Raw genomic sequence first — 20,703 nt, 5'->3', positions numbered from 1 at the left:
TGCGGTTTCCTCGTTAACAAAATTCTGGTGTCTGTGTTATTTCTATTCCGCATTATATTGTTTATCTTTATAATTGAAATATCACAGGTTGTGCGTTAGAATCAATCCATTAGAATATCCGACCTTTTGGTTTTTGATTTAAATTGATTGATATTTGGATATTGGTCTTTGGTACCATCCAAGTTTATCTCTCTTGTATTTAAATTGAGACTCGCAATTTGCTTGAGTAAGATTTAAATCGAGAGATAGAGATATAAACTCTTTGATATACTTTTTATCTAGATTGAGTATGACTGTCTAGTTGATTCTCTAGAAAGTATATTGGAGTTTGTCCATACAAATTGCTAAGCGAAATATTGGGTGTGGTTGTTAGACCCCCGCTTTTTCAGTGGCCATATTTGTTTGGAAAATTTCTACCAACTCCTCTTTTTTTGCTTCTTGAAAGACGAGCTCGAAGAAAGTACCGTGTAGACACTAGAATAAGTGAAATTATTCTATGTAGAGGAATATACTCCAAAAGTTATTATTACCAATAAAAAACAAGCATTGTTGAAAACAATAAAAATGGTTTTTCTAGATGCTTATAACCTACTCTATCATCGTGGAAGATTACGAAGAACGAGCTCGTATGTGTGTGGGCCATTCAAAAATTCATTCATGCATTGTAAAATATTTGTTGGACAATTGGTTGATTTCTTAAAAGGAGAAGTTTGTAGCGGCGTTTATGAACAAATACAAACACTTTGACTACCAAGCTACGAGTACAGCGGAGTCGTCTCACAACCCATTGAAGAAGAAGCTTCATAGTTTATGATGGTGTATTTGTTATGGTATTTCATGCCATGCACAATTATTTTTTCCGTGATCTCGAAAGAGTTAAGGAAAATTTTGAAAAATGACCACGTAGAAAATACGTCAAATGGTTAGACAATCTATAAATCCGAAAAATTACTTATAAAGAATCACATTGTGCAATTGCTAAGATCATATATGAAATGTAACATTTTGAGTCTGAGTAATTTCGACAGAGAAGTGTGTGTTTATCCTAAAACGAATTTGGGTTTACCATACCGGCATGTCATAAGCAAATACCAATAGCAGGTTTTTTTTTTCTCTATATAGGTAGAGGGTTTTACATAGAGGTGTACCTCTATATCTATATAAATATCACTATATAATGTCTTTTAAAATCATGTTTGTTTGACCATTATCTAACAACTCTATATTGTATAACCAATTTATATATTTCTCATTTTACCCTTATAAAACTCAAAAAATCCATGAAGATCCATTACAACCAAAGATGTTCAAAAATTCCAAAAAGAAAAAAATGTATTAGAAAATACAACCAAAGATGTTCATTTTTCCTGAAACGGATCAAAAATATCACTTTATCTGAAACGGGTGAAAGCATTATTTTTTCTGAAACGGGCGAAAGTATCACTTTTTCTGAAACAGGAAAAAAATCACTTTTTCTGAAACAGGAAAAAATCACTTTTTCTGAAACGGGGCAAAAATATAACTTTTTCTGAAACGGAGCAAAAATATCACTTTCTGAAACGGGGAAGTATCACTTTTCTAAAACGGGGCAAAAATTTGACTTTTTCTGAAACAGGGCAAAAATATCACTTTTTCTGAAACGGGGAAAAAATCACTTTTATGAAATGGAGCAAAAATATCATTTTTTCTGAAACGACGCGAAAGTATCACTTTTTCTGAAACATGCGAAAGTATCACTTTTTCTAAAACGGGGTGAAAATATCACTTTTTCTGAAACGGCGTGAAAGTATCACTTTTTCTGAAATGGGGGAAAGCATCACTTTTTCTGAAACGGGGCTAAAGTGTCACTTTTTCTGAAACGGAACAAAATATCACTTTTTCTGAAACAGCACGAAAATATCCCTTTTTCTGAAGCGGGTGAAAATATCACTTTTCTTGAAACAGGGAAAAATTTAGATTTTAAATTAAGGAATTATTTTTGGACATTATAAGCTTGTTCGAGGATATATTAGTCATTTAAAGGTTTAATAGAGGTAGAGGCTCAAAAATAACACCTCATTGATGCTATTTGATTTCCTCTATATAGATAGAGATTTGCCTCTACTATGCAGAGGTAGTGGAAAAAACAAACACCAATATAAATGGGACCCACCACTACATAGAAGCTAATAGAGGTTAGCTCGACATAGGGGAATAAACAAACATGCTCCAAGATAACGTGATCCCAATTCAAGATGTCCTTTTGGCAGTGGAGAGTTGAGCCCGGCCCGGGAGACGACCTTTTTTATTTTTTTTGGTATCAAGCCCGGGAGACAACTAGTATATGGTTCTAAGGAAGACGCAGATTTTCTAGGTTTCTGTCTGTCTAATAACTGATGAGAAGTACATTTTGATCTTTTAAAACCAGTAAGAATATTTCGTTCGGAACTCTGTATCCATCTTGGTTGTTCTTCGTCTACAAAGTCTTGTTCGAAGCTATGTTCTTCTTCTATTGGTTCAAAATCAACTGTTGCAACCTCTAATTCCGAACTGGAAATGCACACTTTTTTTTACACTCAAAACGTTAACTTTGGGCGAAATCACCACCAATTTCCTCTTGATTTTGTTCTGTCTCTGTAAAAATCCATCGGCATCGCCACCGCATATGGATTCCTCCGCTGCAGATTTGAGATTGGAAATTGATCACCAATTTAAAATCTTACCATTAAAAGTGAGCCAATGAAAATAAGGAAACGAAGAAAAGGCTAGGTACTTATCTATTTATCAATTAATTTATGTCAACACAAAGTTTCAACCTTTGATTTGGAATACAAGTTTTGAGGTCTACTCTGATTGCTAAAACTAGTTTGATTCCTTACCAAGTTCGAGGACTGCTCAGATTCCTAATTTATGAGGGACACATGTTTATATATAGGTGTTGATGTTTGGGTGATTTGCAAAATCTAAACTTGTCTATTTAAACTTAGTACTTAGTCTCAAGATAGTATTGAACATATTAGGATGGAAGGAGATGAGGAAGCCATTATTCAAATTGAACAGCTGTTGTCTAGTAAAGAGTATGAACGAAGAGCAGAAGAATTTACCGATTTCATAAACTTTGTGTATTGCATCTGTCACGAAAAGACTGATGATGATGAGGAGGAAGAGTGTGATGCTCGATACTCGTCAAGAGACGATATATTAACGGGGCTTAAGGATATATTGAGGGCCATCCCTAGATACAACATGACGAAATCTATGGAACATCTTCAAATCATCGACTTCACTGGTGTAACATATGTTCTAGTCTTATTGTTCCGTTCTTTAGTTAAAGAAAATAAAGAGATATCTGAGAAATGCATTAGGCTCTTTCTAATCGATCCTAAAACCAATTCTGGCTTCTTCTTGCCTAGGTCCATACAAAATCAGTGTGCTACAATAGTTTTAGGCTTTTGCACAGCATTTTGTAAGACTGCTGATGATGAGGAGCGCCAGCTATACCACTCTTGTCATGAAACTCTGATATCCATACTAAAATCAATTGCCTTTTCAAATAGACCAACATATTTTGGCATTGCAAAGACGTCAGAGTTAATTGGAGGCCTGTACAATATTTTCCATGAGATAGATATGAAGTTGCACAAATCTTTAGTATCAACTTATCTGTCACCATCACCCCTAGCAACTACTGAATTAAGGAGCCTGAAGAGAAATTTCCGTGAATTCGCGTTGTTTTCACTCCATATCCGTAATGCAATTCACGAGCATGTGAGAGTAAAGGGTCCATCATTGCCACTGAATCCGGATATCTTCGAGAAGTACTCGTACTATTTGAATGATATTTATATATTTTATCTGGATTTTACGAGTCTGGTTAGGAAAGTCAACGAATGCCTGTACTCTTTAGACGCAGCTATTAGGGATGCAGGAAGTAGTTTGAAATTCAATATTGGGTGGTCTTACCTTCTTTCGATTCTGAAGGAGTTGAGCAACATATCTAAACTTTACGAGGATGGGGAAGAACTTCTATCCTCTGCATTTCGAGCAGTTCCCCTTGCAATGAGTTATCTTATTGGGCACTCAAAGAGGGGTGATGATCACCTATGGCTTCTCAAGTATGACGCTGCGATAGATTTTGAATCAAGGATACATCTGATGGTGATGATGTTCCCTGAGGTAAAGGACGACGACAGAAAGCTGCACAAAATGCTCATTGACAGGTCACTTTTGTTGAAGGAATCATTTGAACACATCGCTCTTGTTGAAGCAAGGTCCTTGCATAATGGCCTCTTCGTGGAGTTCAAAAACGAGGTAGCTACGGGTCATGGTGTCCTGCGGGAGTGGCTTTTGTTGGTATGCCACGCGCTCTTTAGTCCAGAATATTCCCTTTTTGTAGAATGCCCGGAGGACTGACGCAGATTCTTTCCCAACCCAGCACAAGTCGAATCGCAGCAACTTATGTTGTTTGCCTTTTGTGGTCGAGTAATCGCTTTAGCCTTGATGCATAAAGTGAAAGTGGGGATTGCATTTGACCGTGTATTTTTCTTGCAATTAGCGGAGGAGAAAATATCCCTGGAAGACATACGATGTGCAGATCCAGTCATGTATAAGAGTTGCAAAGATATTTTGGAGATGGATGCTGACGCTGTGGACTCAGATGCTATGGGGTTGACATTTGTTAGGGAAATCAAAGAGTTCGGATCCAGGAAAACCGTGGAGCTGTGCCCTGGAGGGATCAACATTGTTGTCAATAGCAAGAACAGAGACCTGTATGTACATCTTCTCATTCAGCATATCTTCGTCAAATCAATCTCGGCAAAGGTTGCCTATTTTGCACGAGGTTTTGGTGATATTCTTTGTAAGCGAAGGCTGGCGAAAAACTTTTTCCAAGGTATAGAGCTGAAAGGTCTCGATTGTGTGTTAAGTGGAAGTGATAAACCTATTTGTTTCAAAGATTGGAAAGCACACACTAAGTACGAAGACTACAGAGAAAACGATGAACAAATTTGCTGGTTTTGGGAGGTATGTATGGCCACCATAGTTTATGAATTCTATAAGTTCTATTTATTGGTTTTAGTGTTTGTTCATGCCTCTGATGTTTATTCTCGTCAGTTCTCTCGTCTAGTTAATTATTTCCTTATTTTTTGATGTTTGATTGCTTTCCGAGGTCCCTCTTTTTATTGAATTGAATACAACTAAGCCAGACGAAGTTTTCTCCTTTCTGCAACAAGGTTAGTGGTAGATTTTTCTAGAAATATATGGATATATGCATTAGTTTTGCACCATCTTCTTGGTTTACAAGGTGAAACTGATCTCTAACATGATTATCTTTGAGGAAGCTCACACCACTTTCTCTTATGTCTATTGGCATAGACATCAAGATGAGCAAATGATCATATTTTAGCTGTTAGTGAATCTTCATTTAGGGATATTGATAGCGAATAAAATTGGGACTTACTATGGATTTATTGTGGTTTATTTTACTATTTTTCTTCAAAATAATCTGCATTAAAGATGGTTACATAAAATGCTGAGTGTTAACCTTTTGAAACTACTTCTGCAGGTTGTTGAGGATATGTCCATGGAGCAGCAGAGGGAGCTTCTTTTCTTTTGGACCTCAGTGAAATACCTTCCTGTAAACGGTTTTTCTGGTTTGCCATGTCCTTTAACTATCTACAAGACATCCTGCTCTGATGATCACCTGCCGTCATCCCACACATGTTTCTATCGCTTGTCGCTCCCACATTACCCATCTCTAGCAATGACACAGCAGCGTCTTTCTTTAATCTGCCAAACACATGCAGGCTGTAGTTTTGGGTTTGTGTGAGACACTGCAATGACCGCATGCTCCTGGTTCTCGAGGTAAGTGTGCTCATTTTGATGCACACTGAGGAATGAGGATGCCATCTGCCTGTCAGCCTATGTCAAGACTGCAGCAGATCATTTGTCTCGTTAATTCTCTATTGTGTTTGTATGGTTTAAAAGGAGGTGTAATATATTTGGTGGCTTTTATTAGGGGTTAGTTTTGGGTTATAAAAGCTCCCACTTTAGAGGAGGTACTTCATTTCTCGGGTGAGTACAGACTACAGAAGAAACTTCTATTTTAGCTCTCTTTTTTTTTTTTGGAAGAGCTTGGGGATGCCAAACTTGTATGTGAAAGGTTAGGTACAGACTCCACTTGCCAAGTGAAATTTCTAATTTCTAGAAGCGAGAGAACATACGGTAGATAACAGTATCCCTCGTGCTGTTGAAGCTGTAATGATTCTTAAATTAAAACCTATGTTCAATATTTGTTTCGAGACCCAAAATCCAAAGCGTTTAACTCGCAAGGTTTTGTGAGAGTTTGATTGCAACTTGAATCATCCCACACCGAATATGGTAAGAAGAAATCATGAAAGCAAATTTGAATCTTCGTATTACAGCGTGTATGAATTATGTTGACAACCCAAGTGCTATTCAAATAATAAAAATTCCAATAAGAGTCTTAATTGTGTTAAATTAAATAAAATAAAAATACTTTCACCCGATACCGTGAAAGAGTGATTTTCCCGAATTTCTTTAAATTCCAGTATAATAAGTGGAAGAGTGATTTTCCCGAATTTCTTTAAATTCCAGTATAATAAAATGGTTAGAAATGATGAGATGTTATATAACCTTCCTAGTTTGAGGCCCTGGAGATTCAAATACCAGTGGAAGATGAAGCGAATAATACTGATAAGATGATGTGGAAGCATCACCCAAAAAGGTAGTTTCTCGACTAAATCTATAATGAAAACTCTATCACATAGACAACCAACAAGTTGGGTATGTTTTTTTCCAACTAGCAGATTTTACCTAGGAGAGAAAGTGTGAAATAGTGTTCTTCAAAGGGATTTTTCTCGAGAGTTAACTTGGATCAAAATTAGGGTTTCTTCACCATTTCTCTTTGCGATTTTAGTTTGGGGTTGCGATTTAGTTGGGGTTCTTCTTTGTGATTGTTCGATTAAGTGCTGGTTTTTCCTGGGTTGTTGAGGTAGAGAGGTCCTATTTCGACCAGGTAAGGGATCCCTTATTTTATTTGATTTCTAACCTTACTGGTTTGGTAGAGTGGTTGGTTGTGTGATTTACAGGTGTTGTGAGGTATTATTCAAGATATCATTCAGGTAATTGTGTTAATTCGTCTGGGTTTAGTTTTCTTTCACGTTTCCTCTTCTGATTTCTTCGTTGTTTTGATTTTGTTTCACCTTCTGCGATTGCTGATTGATTTTCAACTCCTGGTTTCTTATTCTTGGTTTGTGTCCAATTTGATTCCCTTTTGGTTTGCTGTTCTGATTGTTCTTTTATTTCTTTGTCCTCTGATTTGGTATCTTTTAGTTCTTGCCCATGCCTCTGGACACTATTACGGATTTTAAAGCCATCACTAAATTTCACCTAATTATGATATTTACAATGGTTGTGTCTCAACATAGTTGGTATCACGGTTGTTTGGGGTACAAAATGTTTCAAGTATAAATATTTGTTCAAACTGAGGTATAATCACAAAACTCTCTTCCTGCATATGGCTTCCACCTCTATTTCCATAAAAATATCTTAGTCAAAATCCCGAGTCTCCTTCTGATATTGTGGATACTCTAGCTGTCAATATGAAGAACAATATGAATTTAGAAAGTGCTATAAAGCCAATTGTATACTTAGATAAGCATATGGTGTTAGAAAAAGAAAAAGAAGATTACAGTTTATGTATGTTAGGCAGAATCTGTTGTCCTTTTACTATCTCAACAAGTAGAGTGAAGAAACTGGTTAGAGATACTTGGCCAATGTTCAGAGAAGTTGGAATTAAGAAGTTTGGAGCAAGATTAAATGTTCACCTCTATAAGTTTGGGTCTGGAATTGATATTATGAGAATCAAAGATGATGGGCCATGGGTGTTGGATGGTTATCTAATGGTGCTGATTGAAATTCCGGAGATGGGTTTCCAGTTTGGTGCAACTATTAATATGGATTATGAGTTATTCATTGTGTTTATGTGTAGAATTACAACTCAGTTTTTAACTAAAGCTGCCTATAGAGTTATGGCTTCAGTAGTTGGAGAATTATGTGGGTTTCCTGAACCAATGGGTCTGTCATCGGAGCATAAAACAGTTAAAATGTTAATCAAGATAAATGTCACAGGATCGCTTCCAAGGAGGGTGTTGGTAAGAGCTCAAGAAGAAGAAGCATGGGTTTCAGTTAATTATAATGTTATGCCTTGGAGGATTTGTGAGATATGTAGAGTTTTGGATCATCGAGCTGAACCTTGTGTTGAAGGTCAGGTAATAGTGGTGAATGATACTCCTTCTGACAGTGAAGATACAGCTGAAATTTTGATGGATGTGGATCATGTTGGTCATAGTGGTCATGTTGACATGAGTAAGGATGGGGTAAGCAAAGCAACAATTACTGAGCTAATTCTAGAGGAGGCTAGAGGTTCGATAGAAGGTTTGGAGGAAGAGTTACTATCCGTTGTGAATGAGGTAGGCGGGGAAGAGAATCCCATTGCTGTTGAAGAACAGAATTCAGGGGAACTCAATCTGGTAGCTGTCCAAATTGCAAGAGATGATAACAGAAGAAGGGAGCATAAGAGAATGGTTGAAGAGAGGAACAGAATTAAAGGAAAAGCAAAAGTGGATGAAACTTCTGTGGGAGTTATGATATCACCTCATTCTATGGATGGAATTTCAACGGGAACTTTAGTAATAAGGGAAGGTGGCAAAACAGTGGATTTAGAGGAAGCGATCAAGCATCTAGATGAGGCTAAAGAGTACCAATTAAAAGCAGGTATTCTATTAGATTTTTCAGTTAATCTTCTGGAACCCGAAAGAAAGAAGAGGAAGTACAAAAGGAAGACAACTGTGGTTGATGAGAATTCTAAGAAAACGAAGGTGGATCAGAGGGCTGCGATTTCTGGTGAGATCATTTTAGGGAAAAATCTTTGCAAAAATGAATTTGTTTCCCCTTCAAAATTTTTGATTGATGTTTGCAACATTTCTGATTCGACTCTTAATATGCTTTTTTCTACTCCTTCTCCGCGTTGCTTTGGTGAAGGTGATACCAATATAATTTTGGCTAATACTCAAATGATTAGCGTTCCTGTTCCGAACCATGATGACCCTTATGATATGTTTAATGACTACATCATTGATACGCCTGCTAGTCCATGCCCGAACCAAGATGCTGAAATCAGTAACGAGATATTGCTTTCTACTCACACAAATAATCAGGTACACTCTCACATTAATTTTTACTTAGTTAATGTCATCTGCAAAAACATCAACATGAGTGATAACAATGATATTGAGTGCAAGCATGGTTTAAATTTTTGGAGATTTTTTCAAATTTGGAATGTGAAGTATGATTTTGGTAGCATTCTGATTGATATAGAGGTGATTATGCATGAATGTAAGAATAAAGGGAAACATGTTTACTTGATTGATACCGATGTGTTAAATATGCATAATTATGTCTGGTATAAGGAATGTATTCAGTTTGGAAGTATGAAAATTATCTCATGGAACTGTCAGGGGTGTGGGAAAAACTACACAAGAGATCACTTTAAATCTTTGGTCAAATCTGTTCAACCAAATATCATCTTTCTTAGTGAAACTAAACAACATAGACATAAAATAGAAAGTTTGTTCAGATCTGTTAGATTTGAGAATATACATATAATGGATCCGGTAGGAAAATCAGGAGGAATTTCCTTAGCTTGGTTGGACACAGTTAAAATAGATGTTCTACAGGTGTCAAGCTTCTACATCAATGTGTGTATCAATGATCAGGTCACCAGAAAGGATTGGTTACTTAGTTGTCTTTATGGTCACCCTCAGAATAAAAAAGTTACTTGGGAATTCTTACCTCAGATGTCTTCTATTACCAATCTACCTTGGATGGTAATTGGAGATCTAATATCACTTTGCATAAGGATGAATCTAGTGGAGCTAGTAGAACGAACAAATTAGAGATAGAGAAATCAATAGAAACAGTGAATCAGGCAAGACTTATTGATGTGGGGTTCTATGTTTATCCTTTTACTTGGTCTAATCATAGGACTGATTCTAATTTAATTGAGAAAAGAGTTGATAGGGGTTTAGTGAAAAAGAATGGTTGGACTTATATCAGGATGCTAAAATTGTTCATCTCAGTGCAATGGCCTCTGATCATAGTCCAATTATCTTAAGTACTAAGCATGTTATGAATGATGGAGCTAAGCCTTTTAAGTGTTTTGGTACTTGGTTAGAAAATGAATCTTGTATTGATGTCATTAATGATTCCTGGATAACTCATCATGATGGCTCTCCAGCCTTTAAAGTTAATAAAAAACTCTATGTTGCTAAGAAACGCATTAGTCTGTGGAATAGGACCAAGTTTGGTAACATAAACTTAAGGCTTGAACAAGCGAAAATGATCTTGAGTGTGCTAGTATTAACCAAAGTTTACCAAATAAATCGGAAATTTTGAAAAACCTAAGTTGTGAAGTGGAAAAATTGTATGCTTTAAATGAGTCTTTTTTGAAAATCAAAAGTGGTGACAAAATGTTAAATCTAGGTGATAAAAATTCTGGTTATTTTCATGGTCTAGTTAGAACGAGAACTCTTCGGAACTCTATTTGTTCTGTTAAAGATGAAAACAACTTATGGGTAGAAGGTAGAACTAAAATTAATGAAGTTCTCTACAAACACTTCTCAAATATGGCTTCTACTTCTAATCCAATAGTTGATGCTGACTTGATTTCTAATATGCCTTGCATGGTGTCTGATGAGGATAACATCATCCTTATGGAGATACCAGGTTATGAGGAAATTAGAAATGTGGTGTTTTCTATGGCTCCTAACTCTTCTCCGGGACCGGATGGTTTCCCAGCTATATTTTTTCAAAAAAATTGGGAACTTGTTTCTCTGGACATTGTTAATATGGTTAAAAGGTTTTTCACTTCTGGTTTTCTTCTCAAAGAATTAAACAACAACTTCATATCCCTCATTCCTAAAACCAAAATTCCTGATGAAGCCTCCCATTTCAGACCGATTAGTCTGTGTAATACAACGTATATATAAACTGATTGCTAATCGCATGAAACCCTTATTAGATAAAATTATATCGCCATTTCAGTCTGCTTACGTGCCTAATAGACAGATTTCTGACATCATTGTGGTTGCTCACGAAATTATACACACTATGAAAAAGAAAAAAATGGAAAAAAGGTTATATGGGTCTAAAGATTGATATTTCGAAAGCGTTTGATAGGGTTGAATGGAATTTCTTATTAGATGTCTTAAAAAAATGGGTTTTGGGCCAGATTGGTGCAATCTTATAAAAAAGTGTATAAAAACCACTAGTTCTTCTTTTTTGTTGAATGGTTCTCCAGGTAAAATTTTCTTTCCATCTCGAGGTATAAGGCAAGGAGACCCCCTTTCTCCTTACCTTTTTATCTTGTGTATGGAAGCTCTTTCTCGCTATCTTTCGCTTGCTCAACAGAAGGGGCATATCCATGGTATTAAAATTACCAAGAATGCACCTCCTATCAAGCAGATGATTTCCTTATTTTTGGCAATGCAGATTTAGCGAAGAGTAAAAACATTTTAAACATTTTCACTAAGTTCTGCGAAGGTTCTGGGCAACTAATTAACTTTCAGAAATCAGTAATTTTCTTTAATAGTAAGGTACCCAATAAGTTTCAGAGGATAATGATAAAAATTCTTAAAGTTAAAAAAATAAAATTGAATGATAAATATCTTGGATCGCCTTTGTTCACCAACACTTCGAAAATTGCCTATTTTGAACCTATTGTGGAAAAGATAGCTAGTCGTATAAAAGGATGGAAATGTATAAACCTACCTGCAGCAGGTAGAGGTGTTCTGTCCAAAACCGTGATTGAAACTATTCCGAATTATCAAATGAATTGTTTTCGTATTCCTAAATACATTTTTAAAAAAAATCTCCGCTCTTCAGCGTGATTTTTTCTGGGGTAAAAAGGATGGAAAAACCAAAGGTTTATACCTGAAAGGTTGGCGTCCTATTTGTAAAACTAAATTAGAAGGGGGGTTAGGTCTGAGAAATATTGATATCATAAATGAAGCTATGATAACTAGGATAGGGTGGAAACTGGTGTCTTACCCTGAGACTATGTGGGCTATTATCCTAAAACTAAAATATTTTCCTAATGATTACATTCTTGATGATAAGTTCAAAAACAAAGTTACTGATTCGTGGTTGTGGAAGGGAATGACAAAGAGTTTTCAACACCTTAGAAAGTATAGCTACTGGGAAGTCAATAATGGAAAGGATATTAATATCCTAATCCATAGATGGATCCCAGGGAATGACAGTACTGTTCAAACTTTAGGCACCTTTGAGAATCAAGGCTATGTCAAAGTCTGTGACCTCTTCAATGAAGATGTCACTGACTGGGATACTCATAAGCTTAATTTTTGTTTTGACGAGGAAACTATCCAACAAATTTTAAAAATCAAGATTAATGCTAACAAAAAAGATAGACTCAGGTGGAGTCTGACCCATGATGGGGATTTTTCAGTAAAGTCTCTATACAATCAGCTGAGTGCTGATACTGAACAGAGGTCAAGAATCTCTGGTGTTAGACCTAGTACTTTGAAGAAAATGTGGAACATGAGTGTGATGCCTAGAATTAAAATGTTCTTATGGAAATGTTTGCATGATATTCTCCCTGTGGGAGAAAGAATTAGTAAAATTCTGCCTAATAAAAGCACTACATGTAGTCTTTGTATTGGGCCTGTGGAAAGTCTAGATAATTTATTTATGGAATGTGAATTTATCAAAAAATTTTGGAAACTTTTGCCTTATAAAAGCAGTGGTATGAAAATGAACAAAAATAATATTCATAATTGGATTAGATCTTGGTTTCAAAACAAAACTAAAAAAGGAATCCATGATGATGTTAGCTGGGAGAATATTTGTACTGTCACTATGTGGTTTGTTTGAAAAACTAGATGTGAAACAGTCTTCAAAGGAAGTAAACCAAGTTACAAGTATACATCTTTTCAAATTATGACTCATATATTGGCAGCTAAGAAGATGAAGGTTTCTGAGAAGACTGGGTTGGAAGAAGGAAAACAGGGAAAGGCTTATTTTTCTGTGTTTCAGAACAACAATGATACTAATGATTACATGGTTATGTTTGCTACAGATTGCACATGCAAGTTCAGAGGAGCAAGGTGCATTAGTGCACCCCAAGGTGTAGACAACAAAGATAAGAAGAAGACCTTGATTTCTGTGATGCAGTGGTTATCAACTATAAAATGTAAAAGTGTTGTACTGTCTTGGCAGATGAATGAGTCCTCTGGTGACTCTACTAATTTAGAAAGAAAAGTGGATATGGATGGTTATATGTCAGGCAAGAAATTTAGTAGTAGTTTTAACACTTTTAAGTCCTTTGATGTAAGTATAAGTAATATTTTAGAAGTTCATGCTGTTATAATGGGAATGTTTAGACTTAGGGTTCTTTTTGGGAAGGATTGGTCGTGGTCTGAGAAATAAGAGAGAAATATGCAGAACTGGCTTGAAGCTATAGACAGAATGGATTTGTATAGAGATAAACCAAGTTATGTTTCAAGTTTCTTACAAGAAGTTGAAGACTATAGTAATAATCACAACAGAGAAGACATGAATGGTCATAATGGTTTCAGCAGGGGAAGTTTGGACAGATTGGATTCTGAAGGTTTCGATAATGTCAGCTCGTTCAGTGAAGGCAGAAGATACATATATAATCCAACTGGTGGAGGAATGAAGGAATGCGTGGCCAAAAATGCTGCAAAGGATGGCGCAAAAAGGGGACCCTTCAAGAATTCTAATTATGAAAAAGGGAGCACAAGCAAAACAGTGGGAAACAAGAATTCTATGAATACCAATAATGTTAATACTAGGTATAGTCCTCAAGATAATAGCCAATTTGGGCATGTAACCATGCTGTCAAACTCTTTGTTTAATGATAATTAAGTTTTTTCTTTCCCCAAAAAAAAAGAAAAGAAAAAGACAACCAACAAGTTCACATATTTATGATTTCCCGTGTAAGGAATATTGGAAAGTAAACACTCTACCCCCTAAAATACACCTATTCATCTGGAGGATGTTGAAGAATGGTCTAGCAGTGTCTGGCAACATTAGTAAACATATGAGAGGTGTCTATGATGAATGAAAATTTTGCAACAAATCCAAGGAGACTATAGATCACTATTTCTCCACTGCGAGGCTACTCAAGTTGTCCTATTCGCTTCTTCAATGAGCCTGAGGGTTAATCCAAGCCCAGGCACTACTGTTAAGGAGTATATCGAAAGGTGGTTAAATGAAGGAGAATATTTTATTCATCTCAGAATGGGAATGAGTCTTTTTTGGGCTATTTGGAAAGCTAGAAACAACATAATCTTCAACAGGCCGCTCCTTCAACATTCACACAATCATCCAAGAAGTTATGTACTGGGTAAATCTGAAGACTGTCCCTGAAGAATGTATAGTTGTTCCAACTGAGACTGACTTTTTATAAATTGGGAAAGATAACTGGGAACCCCCTCCTAACAGTAAAGTGAAGATCAATTTTGATGGTGCTGCGGGTATCAAAGGTTATGCTAGTAGTGCAGTTGCGAGAGATAGTGGGGTAGGGTTTAAAGGTTGTCAGAGCAAAGTTTTTAGCTTTACTTCTACAGTTGAAGCTGAGGCTTTTGGCTCTACTCTTGAAGTTGATCTAGCAGTCAGAAAAGGAATGAAGGCATCATTATTGAAAGGAACTATCTTATCGTAATCAACTCTCTCAAGTACATGTACTATCAATACCCTAGGCGCATTCGCAACTCTATCATTATAATAAGGGACAACCTGCACAACTTTCAGACGGCGGAATTTCAGTCCATTCACAACAAAGACAACAATGTGGCTCACCAGCTTGCAGCGTCTGCTGTAACTAACCAATCCTCTGGAATTTGGTTAAACTCTCCTCCTCCCTCTTGTATTATTCAGCTCATCGAGACTGGGGCTTCCTGTTCTGCTTAGTTTCCTTTTCTTTTTCTTTACTTGTACCCTGAAAAAAAAAGTCCTAGGCATATCATTTGAGGCCCACCACTAAAAGACAAAAAATGATATTCTGAAGTATGTAAATGAAAAATCCTTTATCCAACTATTTTACTTAATGGATAAATTATTCCTGATTAATTAGTGTTAATTTGGGTGACTAAGTGACGTTTAATCAAGATAATAATCAAGTTAACCCTTAAATCAATTATCGTTAATTCATTGTCAAAACTTGATTTTTTTTTATTTTTTTTTTAAACCTCAATCCAGAATCGGTTAATGTTCATGCAATCATAGACCGATGCTGGGTAGAGTTTTTTCAATTGATGAAGAAAACCCAGAATCAATTCTTATTGATGTACCCATAAAGCGATTATAAAAAATGAAGTTTATAAATGTCGACATAAGTATGCCATACATTCAGAAACAAAATATTCATTACATAGTTAAGGAGATTAGCGCATCACATATACATGACAATTTAGTATGCGAACTCTTGAATCTCGCACATCAATACATCATCAATGAACCTCCGAGAACGACGGTACAACATCACATATTCGTTGTGGTGAATGAACTTTCCTTCCCCATTACGAATTCTCCAAAGACGATTGAATCGTTCCAGCTGAAATAAAATGAATTATGCGTTAGTATGCAAACATCAAACGATGCCATAGTTATAAAAATTTCGGGTTACTCACTTTCTCAACAAGAGGAGCTTGTGGATGATGGTCGTACACCATTTTTTATAACTTTAACATACTCGGGAATTTCTCTTTTTATGTATGTGAATCGAAATGCTAAGTCTCTCCATCTATGGTTTTTTTGGATTCGTGGTGCGCTCATTATAGAACTCTTTTTCTCTCTTCCAAAACATTGAATCTAGTTCGTTGGGATGTTCATGGAAGACGAGAATGAACGATTTCACGAGTTGCATATCTTCTTATGGATACCATTCCATTTTCTAAACTCAATGTGTGATGTAGGAGTGGCTCAAAGAGGCTGTCCTTATATATATAAAGACTCAACGACTATTTTTTTCGAAATCGATTCACACAATCGGTTTTTTACAAATGTCCACATAAACCGATTTTGGTATTGCAAAATCATATAAAATCTGCCTCGCCAAAATCGGTTTATAATATTGCACGTCTAATCTGATTATCATCAAAACAACATATAAGAAAAGTGATATGTTTCTTACAAGAATCAGATTACATTTTTTACCACATAGACCGATTATGTAGACTGTCAAAATTCAGCTTTTATTTTGTTTTTTAGAATCTGTATTTAACTATATATATATATATATATATATATATATATATATATATATATATATATATATAAACCGATCCTGAACACTTATAGAACAAGGGAATGAAATTCCCAGAATCATTATATGTGGTAAACTTGTAAAAACCAATTATGAAGTTGTAACCCTGGACAAATGATAGAATCAGTTTTTATATAGGTAGACGTAAATCGATTCTGACTGAATAAACTACCATGATTCTGCATTTTTTGCACAAAAACAATTTTCAAAATTAACCAGATTCATTCATTCATAAACTAGTAAAAATAACCTAACTAATTCGACAATAAGTTTAAGACATAAGTTTTGAGTCTGTAATTATCCATAGTTAAAACATAGAAACCATTCATTCATCAACATCCCCACCACGTCCAAGTCTAGTACCATGAGCACCGCTTCCTCGTTTAGCAGTTCTTTCTTCGACGGAATCATGTTGGGCGTTGCTCAATTCACATTTAGAGTACCTTTTTGGAAGGATTTTCCTCCTCTTTTTCTTTGTCTTCTCCACCACCGCTTCCCTAAACTTTGCACCCACATATACATCTTTCAGACTGTTCAATACATTAATGTTTTTTCATCGGCCTCAACATATTTTCCTTCCCTAAGACATAATCTTGATTGGTTTATCAAATGCCCGATTCGTCTTGCCTATTTCCATTTTAAACAACAAACATTCAACAAATCATGTAAAAAAATTAACAAAGTCATAATTGAGAAACAATACGCACTAAGTATTCGAGAGTTGTATCTTTGTCCATGATTTGGGGCCTCTCATCAACTCGCATCACTCGAGTATGCAAAACTTTTATGTGTCATGATGTGTAACCCGGAATTGTCTCATCATTTGTCTTCGAACATGTATCCATATCATGTTTGTTGTACCTTCTATCTTCCCAATATTCAGATGGTGTTAAAGGTATCATTATCAAATCATTATCAAATGACTTGATTTTGGTCTCGTCGATTTTAAACTTCTTGTGCTCCTTTGAGATATTTTGTACGTATCCGCATTGTCTTGCGACTCTCGTCGGCATCTCAACAAATGGCAAAAATAACGTTGTTTTTCGTCGCACCCAACCATATTTACTTTAGCCAAATCCTTCTTGTAAGGGTCAAAGACAACATCTTTCTCCATCAAGTTGTCCAGTTGGCATCTCAACTCCAGATATTCCTCATCTTGGGAATTCGACTTATAGTTGAAGGTCTAATTGTCTCCATAACACTGACTGTCCCAGTGATTGTTCTTAAAATCCCATTCAGCAAACAATGGAAGGGGCAAATATATCCACGCCTGCAGAAAATACATACTCCCTCTGATTTGATTCCTTTGATCCCTAAAATCTTTTCTCAACGTTGAAGAGCCCCAAAAATAGTCGCGAATTTTGTCAAATGGTTGCAACAACTAAATAAAATTGGCATTCACATGGGAACCGGAAACGTCAGGGAAAATAACAACTCCCAAGATGTAGAGGATGCTAGAGCACTGCTCGATCGAATTCACAAGTGTTGTTATCTCAAGCTTGTTGTCAAATTTAGTTGACCAAAACTATATCTTGATTTCTAGTTTATATTTTGTCAAGTCTTAGATTAGGATAAAAATGTGTAGTTGGGTACCAGACATCACTTCGTTAACCGTTTGAAGGCGAAGATCAACCGAAGCTTTTGGAAAATTTCATCAACAAAAGGTAAGTGAAGACTGAACCATCTATTACTCATGTTTTCACCTTTCTATCTATAAGACTATGTCGCATGACTAAAGATGACTTTACATGCACAAAAGAAATTTCGAGTCAAGTTTATCTTGTTAATTATTCTCGAAATATGTTGACTAAGCTTAAGAACATTTGTTCAAACTTGATGAATTTTGTTAAGAAAAATTTATTGTTTATGACCTAAATCGTGACTCAAGTTAATCATTTGAAAATAGCCTGGAAGAGTGATATGTGTAATTGATGTTATTCGGGAATGTTTCAAATTGATTATTAGAAAGATATAGAACTACTGTAAATCTGGATACAGGATAGTACTCGCGTACCAGCTTACATACTGGTGCAACTGTTACAGGTCCGGAGCCGTAGTACATGTACCCAGTACACGTACCGGCATAGTTAGTTCAACAACGACTTTTGGTACACATACCGAGTATTCAAACCTAAAAAAGTTTGTTGACTCGTGAACTCAAGATGGTACACATACCTAGTATGCATGCCGAAAAAATTCTGTGGACTCCTGAAATTGTTTTGTCTTAAGGGAATACAAACCCGGTACACATACCGTGACAATATAACTCACAAACTGGAAAGTAAGTACACGTACTTACCAAGTCGAATATTTTCAGATACATCATAATTATTTCTATGAGATAATCGACATTTGAACAACTTTCTAGAAACACATCTAGACATATTTGACCATATTATAACCTATGGTTGTGACTCAAGATTAAAGTCTTAAAGTGTTATATGAAAATGGTTAAGCTTATAGTTCGTCTGGCTAGTTTCGGATTCATGAATAAGTCATTGTACACGGTTCGATTACGATTCATCCTAACCAGAATGTATATTTTGCTGTGTTAATCTCAAATCAAAGATTCATCTAACGGTGGATATTAATTGCTTGATTCCAAAACTACCTTAGCTTAAATCTAAAACAACCTTCACTACAGGAAAAAAACCCCAATAACTACTCCTGAAAAGAGTCGTCTTAGCGATTTCACGACTTTTTCCATAAGGTAGTAAAATGGGGGAGTGGTAGAAAGTCCAATGATTTCTACAACTCTTCCTAGAAGGTTGTCTCTATAGTTATCATTGGGGTTTTGATAACTGTTTGCCTGGGTAGTGAAAAAATTTCAAGATTATGGAATATCATAAGACGACTCTTACTTGTGGTAGTATTACACAAGTTCACAACTCTTGTTCGGAGTAGTTGAAACAAATTCAACTACTCTTACTTGTGGTAGTATTACACAAGTTCACAACTCTTGTTAGGAGTCATCTAATCAATTTCAACAACTATCATGCACAGTTATGAAAATATTTCAAAATATAAAAAAAAAAGAAAGAATTATTATGAGATTTATCCGCAAAATTAAAACCAACAATTATATTTAAAATTGAGAATTTTCATTTAAAAAAAAGTTATATCTAATATTAAATCTGATCACTTAAACAAATACCAAGCAATAAACTTTGTTTGTTCCATAAAATCAAGTTTATCACTTGGCACTTAAAACCAATAGAACCAATTGATATAAAAAACTAAGAGTCATCTTGCCAGTATACACAAAACAGAAAGAAAAAGAACAAAACACTGAAGGTTGTTTGCAACCTCATCGCCATGCGATTTAGACCTGCGAGTCTTTATGTTTTTTTGGTAGAAATTGAACCTGAAGCTACATCTTCCTCTTGTGATGTTGTATATGGGAGGAGTACAACTATTGAACCTGAAGCTACATATTCTACTTTGATTAATTATTAGTGGGTATGTGATCTAGCGTCTCAATGACATATATGTGGTGCTCAAAGAACTGATCCATGTTCTCTTTGTTTATTCTTTGCCAGGTCTCAAGGGATTGGTAGCTTCAATAGTATTGGATCCCATGTCCTCAGGCCTTGGTCTTGGTGCTGCCTTTTATGGAGTAATCTTGTCACTGTAAGGTAATATTATTAAAGTGAAAAATGAATGATGGCTTTGATCGATTTTATGAGAATTTTTTTTTGCCTTCTCTTTTAGATATCAATATGTTTAAAGATTTAGTAGAGACAGTAGAGCATAGATGTCAAAATGTACTCCTGGATCTCTACATCTTCTTAACTCATAAAGTATAGAAACAGTAGTTTGTAGACGCAACCTTAACATTTCTCAATTCATCACTGTTGTGTAGGTTCATCTCATTGTCTGGATAAGGAACTGGAATATTGATAAGTGGAGTTGGAGATAAAGATGGGATGGTATGGAGTGGAATCGGAGCACGAGCTGGTTTGGTTAGGATTGGGATAGGAGCTAGAGCTAGCGCACTTGGAAGCGTGATTGGAGCTGGACTGGATACATTGCAACTAGAATTGTGCTTGTTGGTAGTGGATTCAGAAAATCAAGGAAGTTTGTAGGAAAATTCAATTGTTTGCTTAAACAATTAAAGTGGCTTCATTGAATATGCTTTTCCCCTACTGTCCAACTAGCATAAAAATCTAGCTAATTGTCATCTACGATATTTTTTACCAATACGAAACAAATTTCACTTATGTTTGTCATGGACTTGGTTTCAGGGTGTTGTTTGTATAAATGGATGCATTATTATTGAAGGATATGTGTGGTAGTTAGAATTCAGATATTGTACGAGTGTCGGAGTTGTATATTGA

General features: G+C 35.7%; 2 protein-coding genes across 4 annotated transcripts; both read left to right on the top strand.

Annotated features, from left to right (window-relative positions):
* The first annotated feature begins 2,372 nt into the window (after positions 1-2,372).
* Positions 2,373-13,784, top strand: LOC113283243. Of its 3 annotated transcripts, XM_026532441.1 has the most exons (4): positions 2,373-5,210; positions 5,543-8,904; positions 9,043-9,218; positions 13,157-13,784. In XM_026532441.1, exons 2-4 carry the CDS (start codon positions 7,602-7,604, stop codon positions 13,208-13,210), a joined length of 1,533 nt encoding a protein of 510 aa, XP_026388226.1. In that variant the 5' UTR covers positions 2,373-5,210; positions 5,543-7,601; the 3' UTR covers positions 13,211-13,784. The 3 variants fall into 3 exon arrangements, 2 of the variants coding, with proteins under 2 accessions (XP_026388226.1, XP_026388225.1); XR_003327387.1 differs by lacking the exons at positions 9,043-9,218; positions 13,157-13,784 and having other exon boundaries at positions 2,373-4,332; positions 4,415-5,210; positions 5,543-7,520; XM_026532440.1 differs by having other exon boundaries at positions 5,543-9,218.
* On the top strand, positions 4,480-5,806 carry LOC113279887 (E3 ubiquitin-protein ligase UPL5-like). The gene is made up of 2 exons (XM_026528534.1): positions 4,480-5,001; positions 5,543-5,806. Exons 1-2 carry the CDS (start codon positions 4,480-4,482, stop codon positions 5,804-5,806), a joined length of 786 nt encoding a protein of 261 aa, XP_026384319.1.
* Positions 13,785-20,703: the final 6,919 nt, after the last annotated feature.

This window comes from Papaver somniferum, chromosome 5 (assembly GCF_003573695.1).
Source record: "Papaver somniferum cultivar HN1 chromosome 5, ASM357369v1, whole genome shotgun sequence".
Classification (NCBI taxonomy): domain Eukaryota; kingdom Viridiplantae; phylum Streptophyta; class Magnoliopsida; order Ranunculales; family Papaveraceae; genus Papaver; species Papaver somniferum.
Note: the sequence above shows the minus strand (reverse complement) of the source record. Positions and strands in the feature narration are given on the sequence as shown.

What these genes read in the sequence shown, in the direction of transcription:
- LOC113283243 (XM_026532440.1), top strand. Translation starts at nt 7,602, where the DNA reads ATGAAGAACAATATGAATTTAGAAAGTGCTATAAAGCCAATTGTATAC. An exon ending in CTACTCACACAAATAATCAG is followed by an intron (nt 9,219 to 13,156) that starts GTACACTCTCAC and finishes TGTTTGCTACAG; the next exon opens with ATTGCACATGCAAGTTCAGA.
- LOC113279887 (XM_026528534.1), top strand. Translation starts at nt 4,480, where the DNA reads ATGCATAAAGTGAAAGTGGGGATTGCATTTGACCGTGTATTTTTCTTG. An exon ending in AAATTTGCTGGTTTTGGGAG is followed by an intron (nt 5,002 to 5,542) that starts GTATGTATGGCC and finishes CTACTTCTGCAG; the next exon opens with GTTGTTGAGGATATGTCCAT.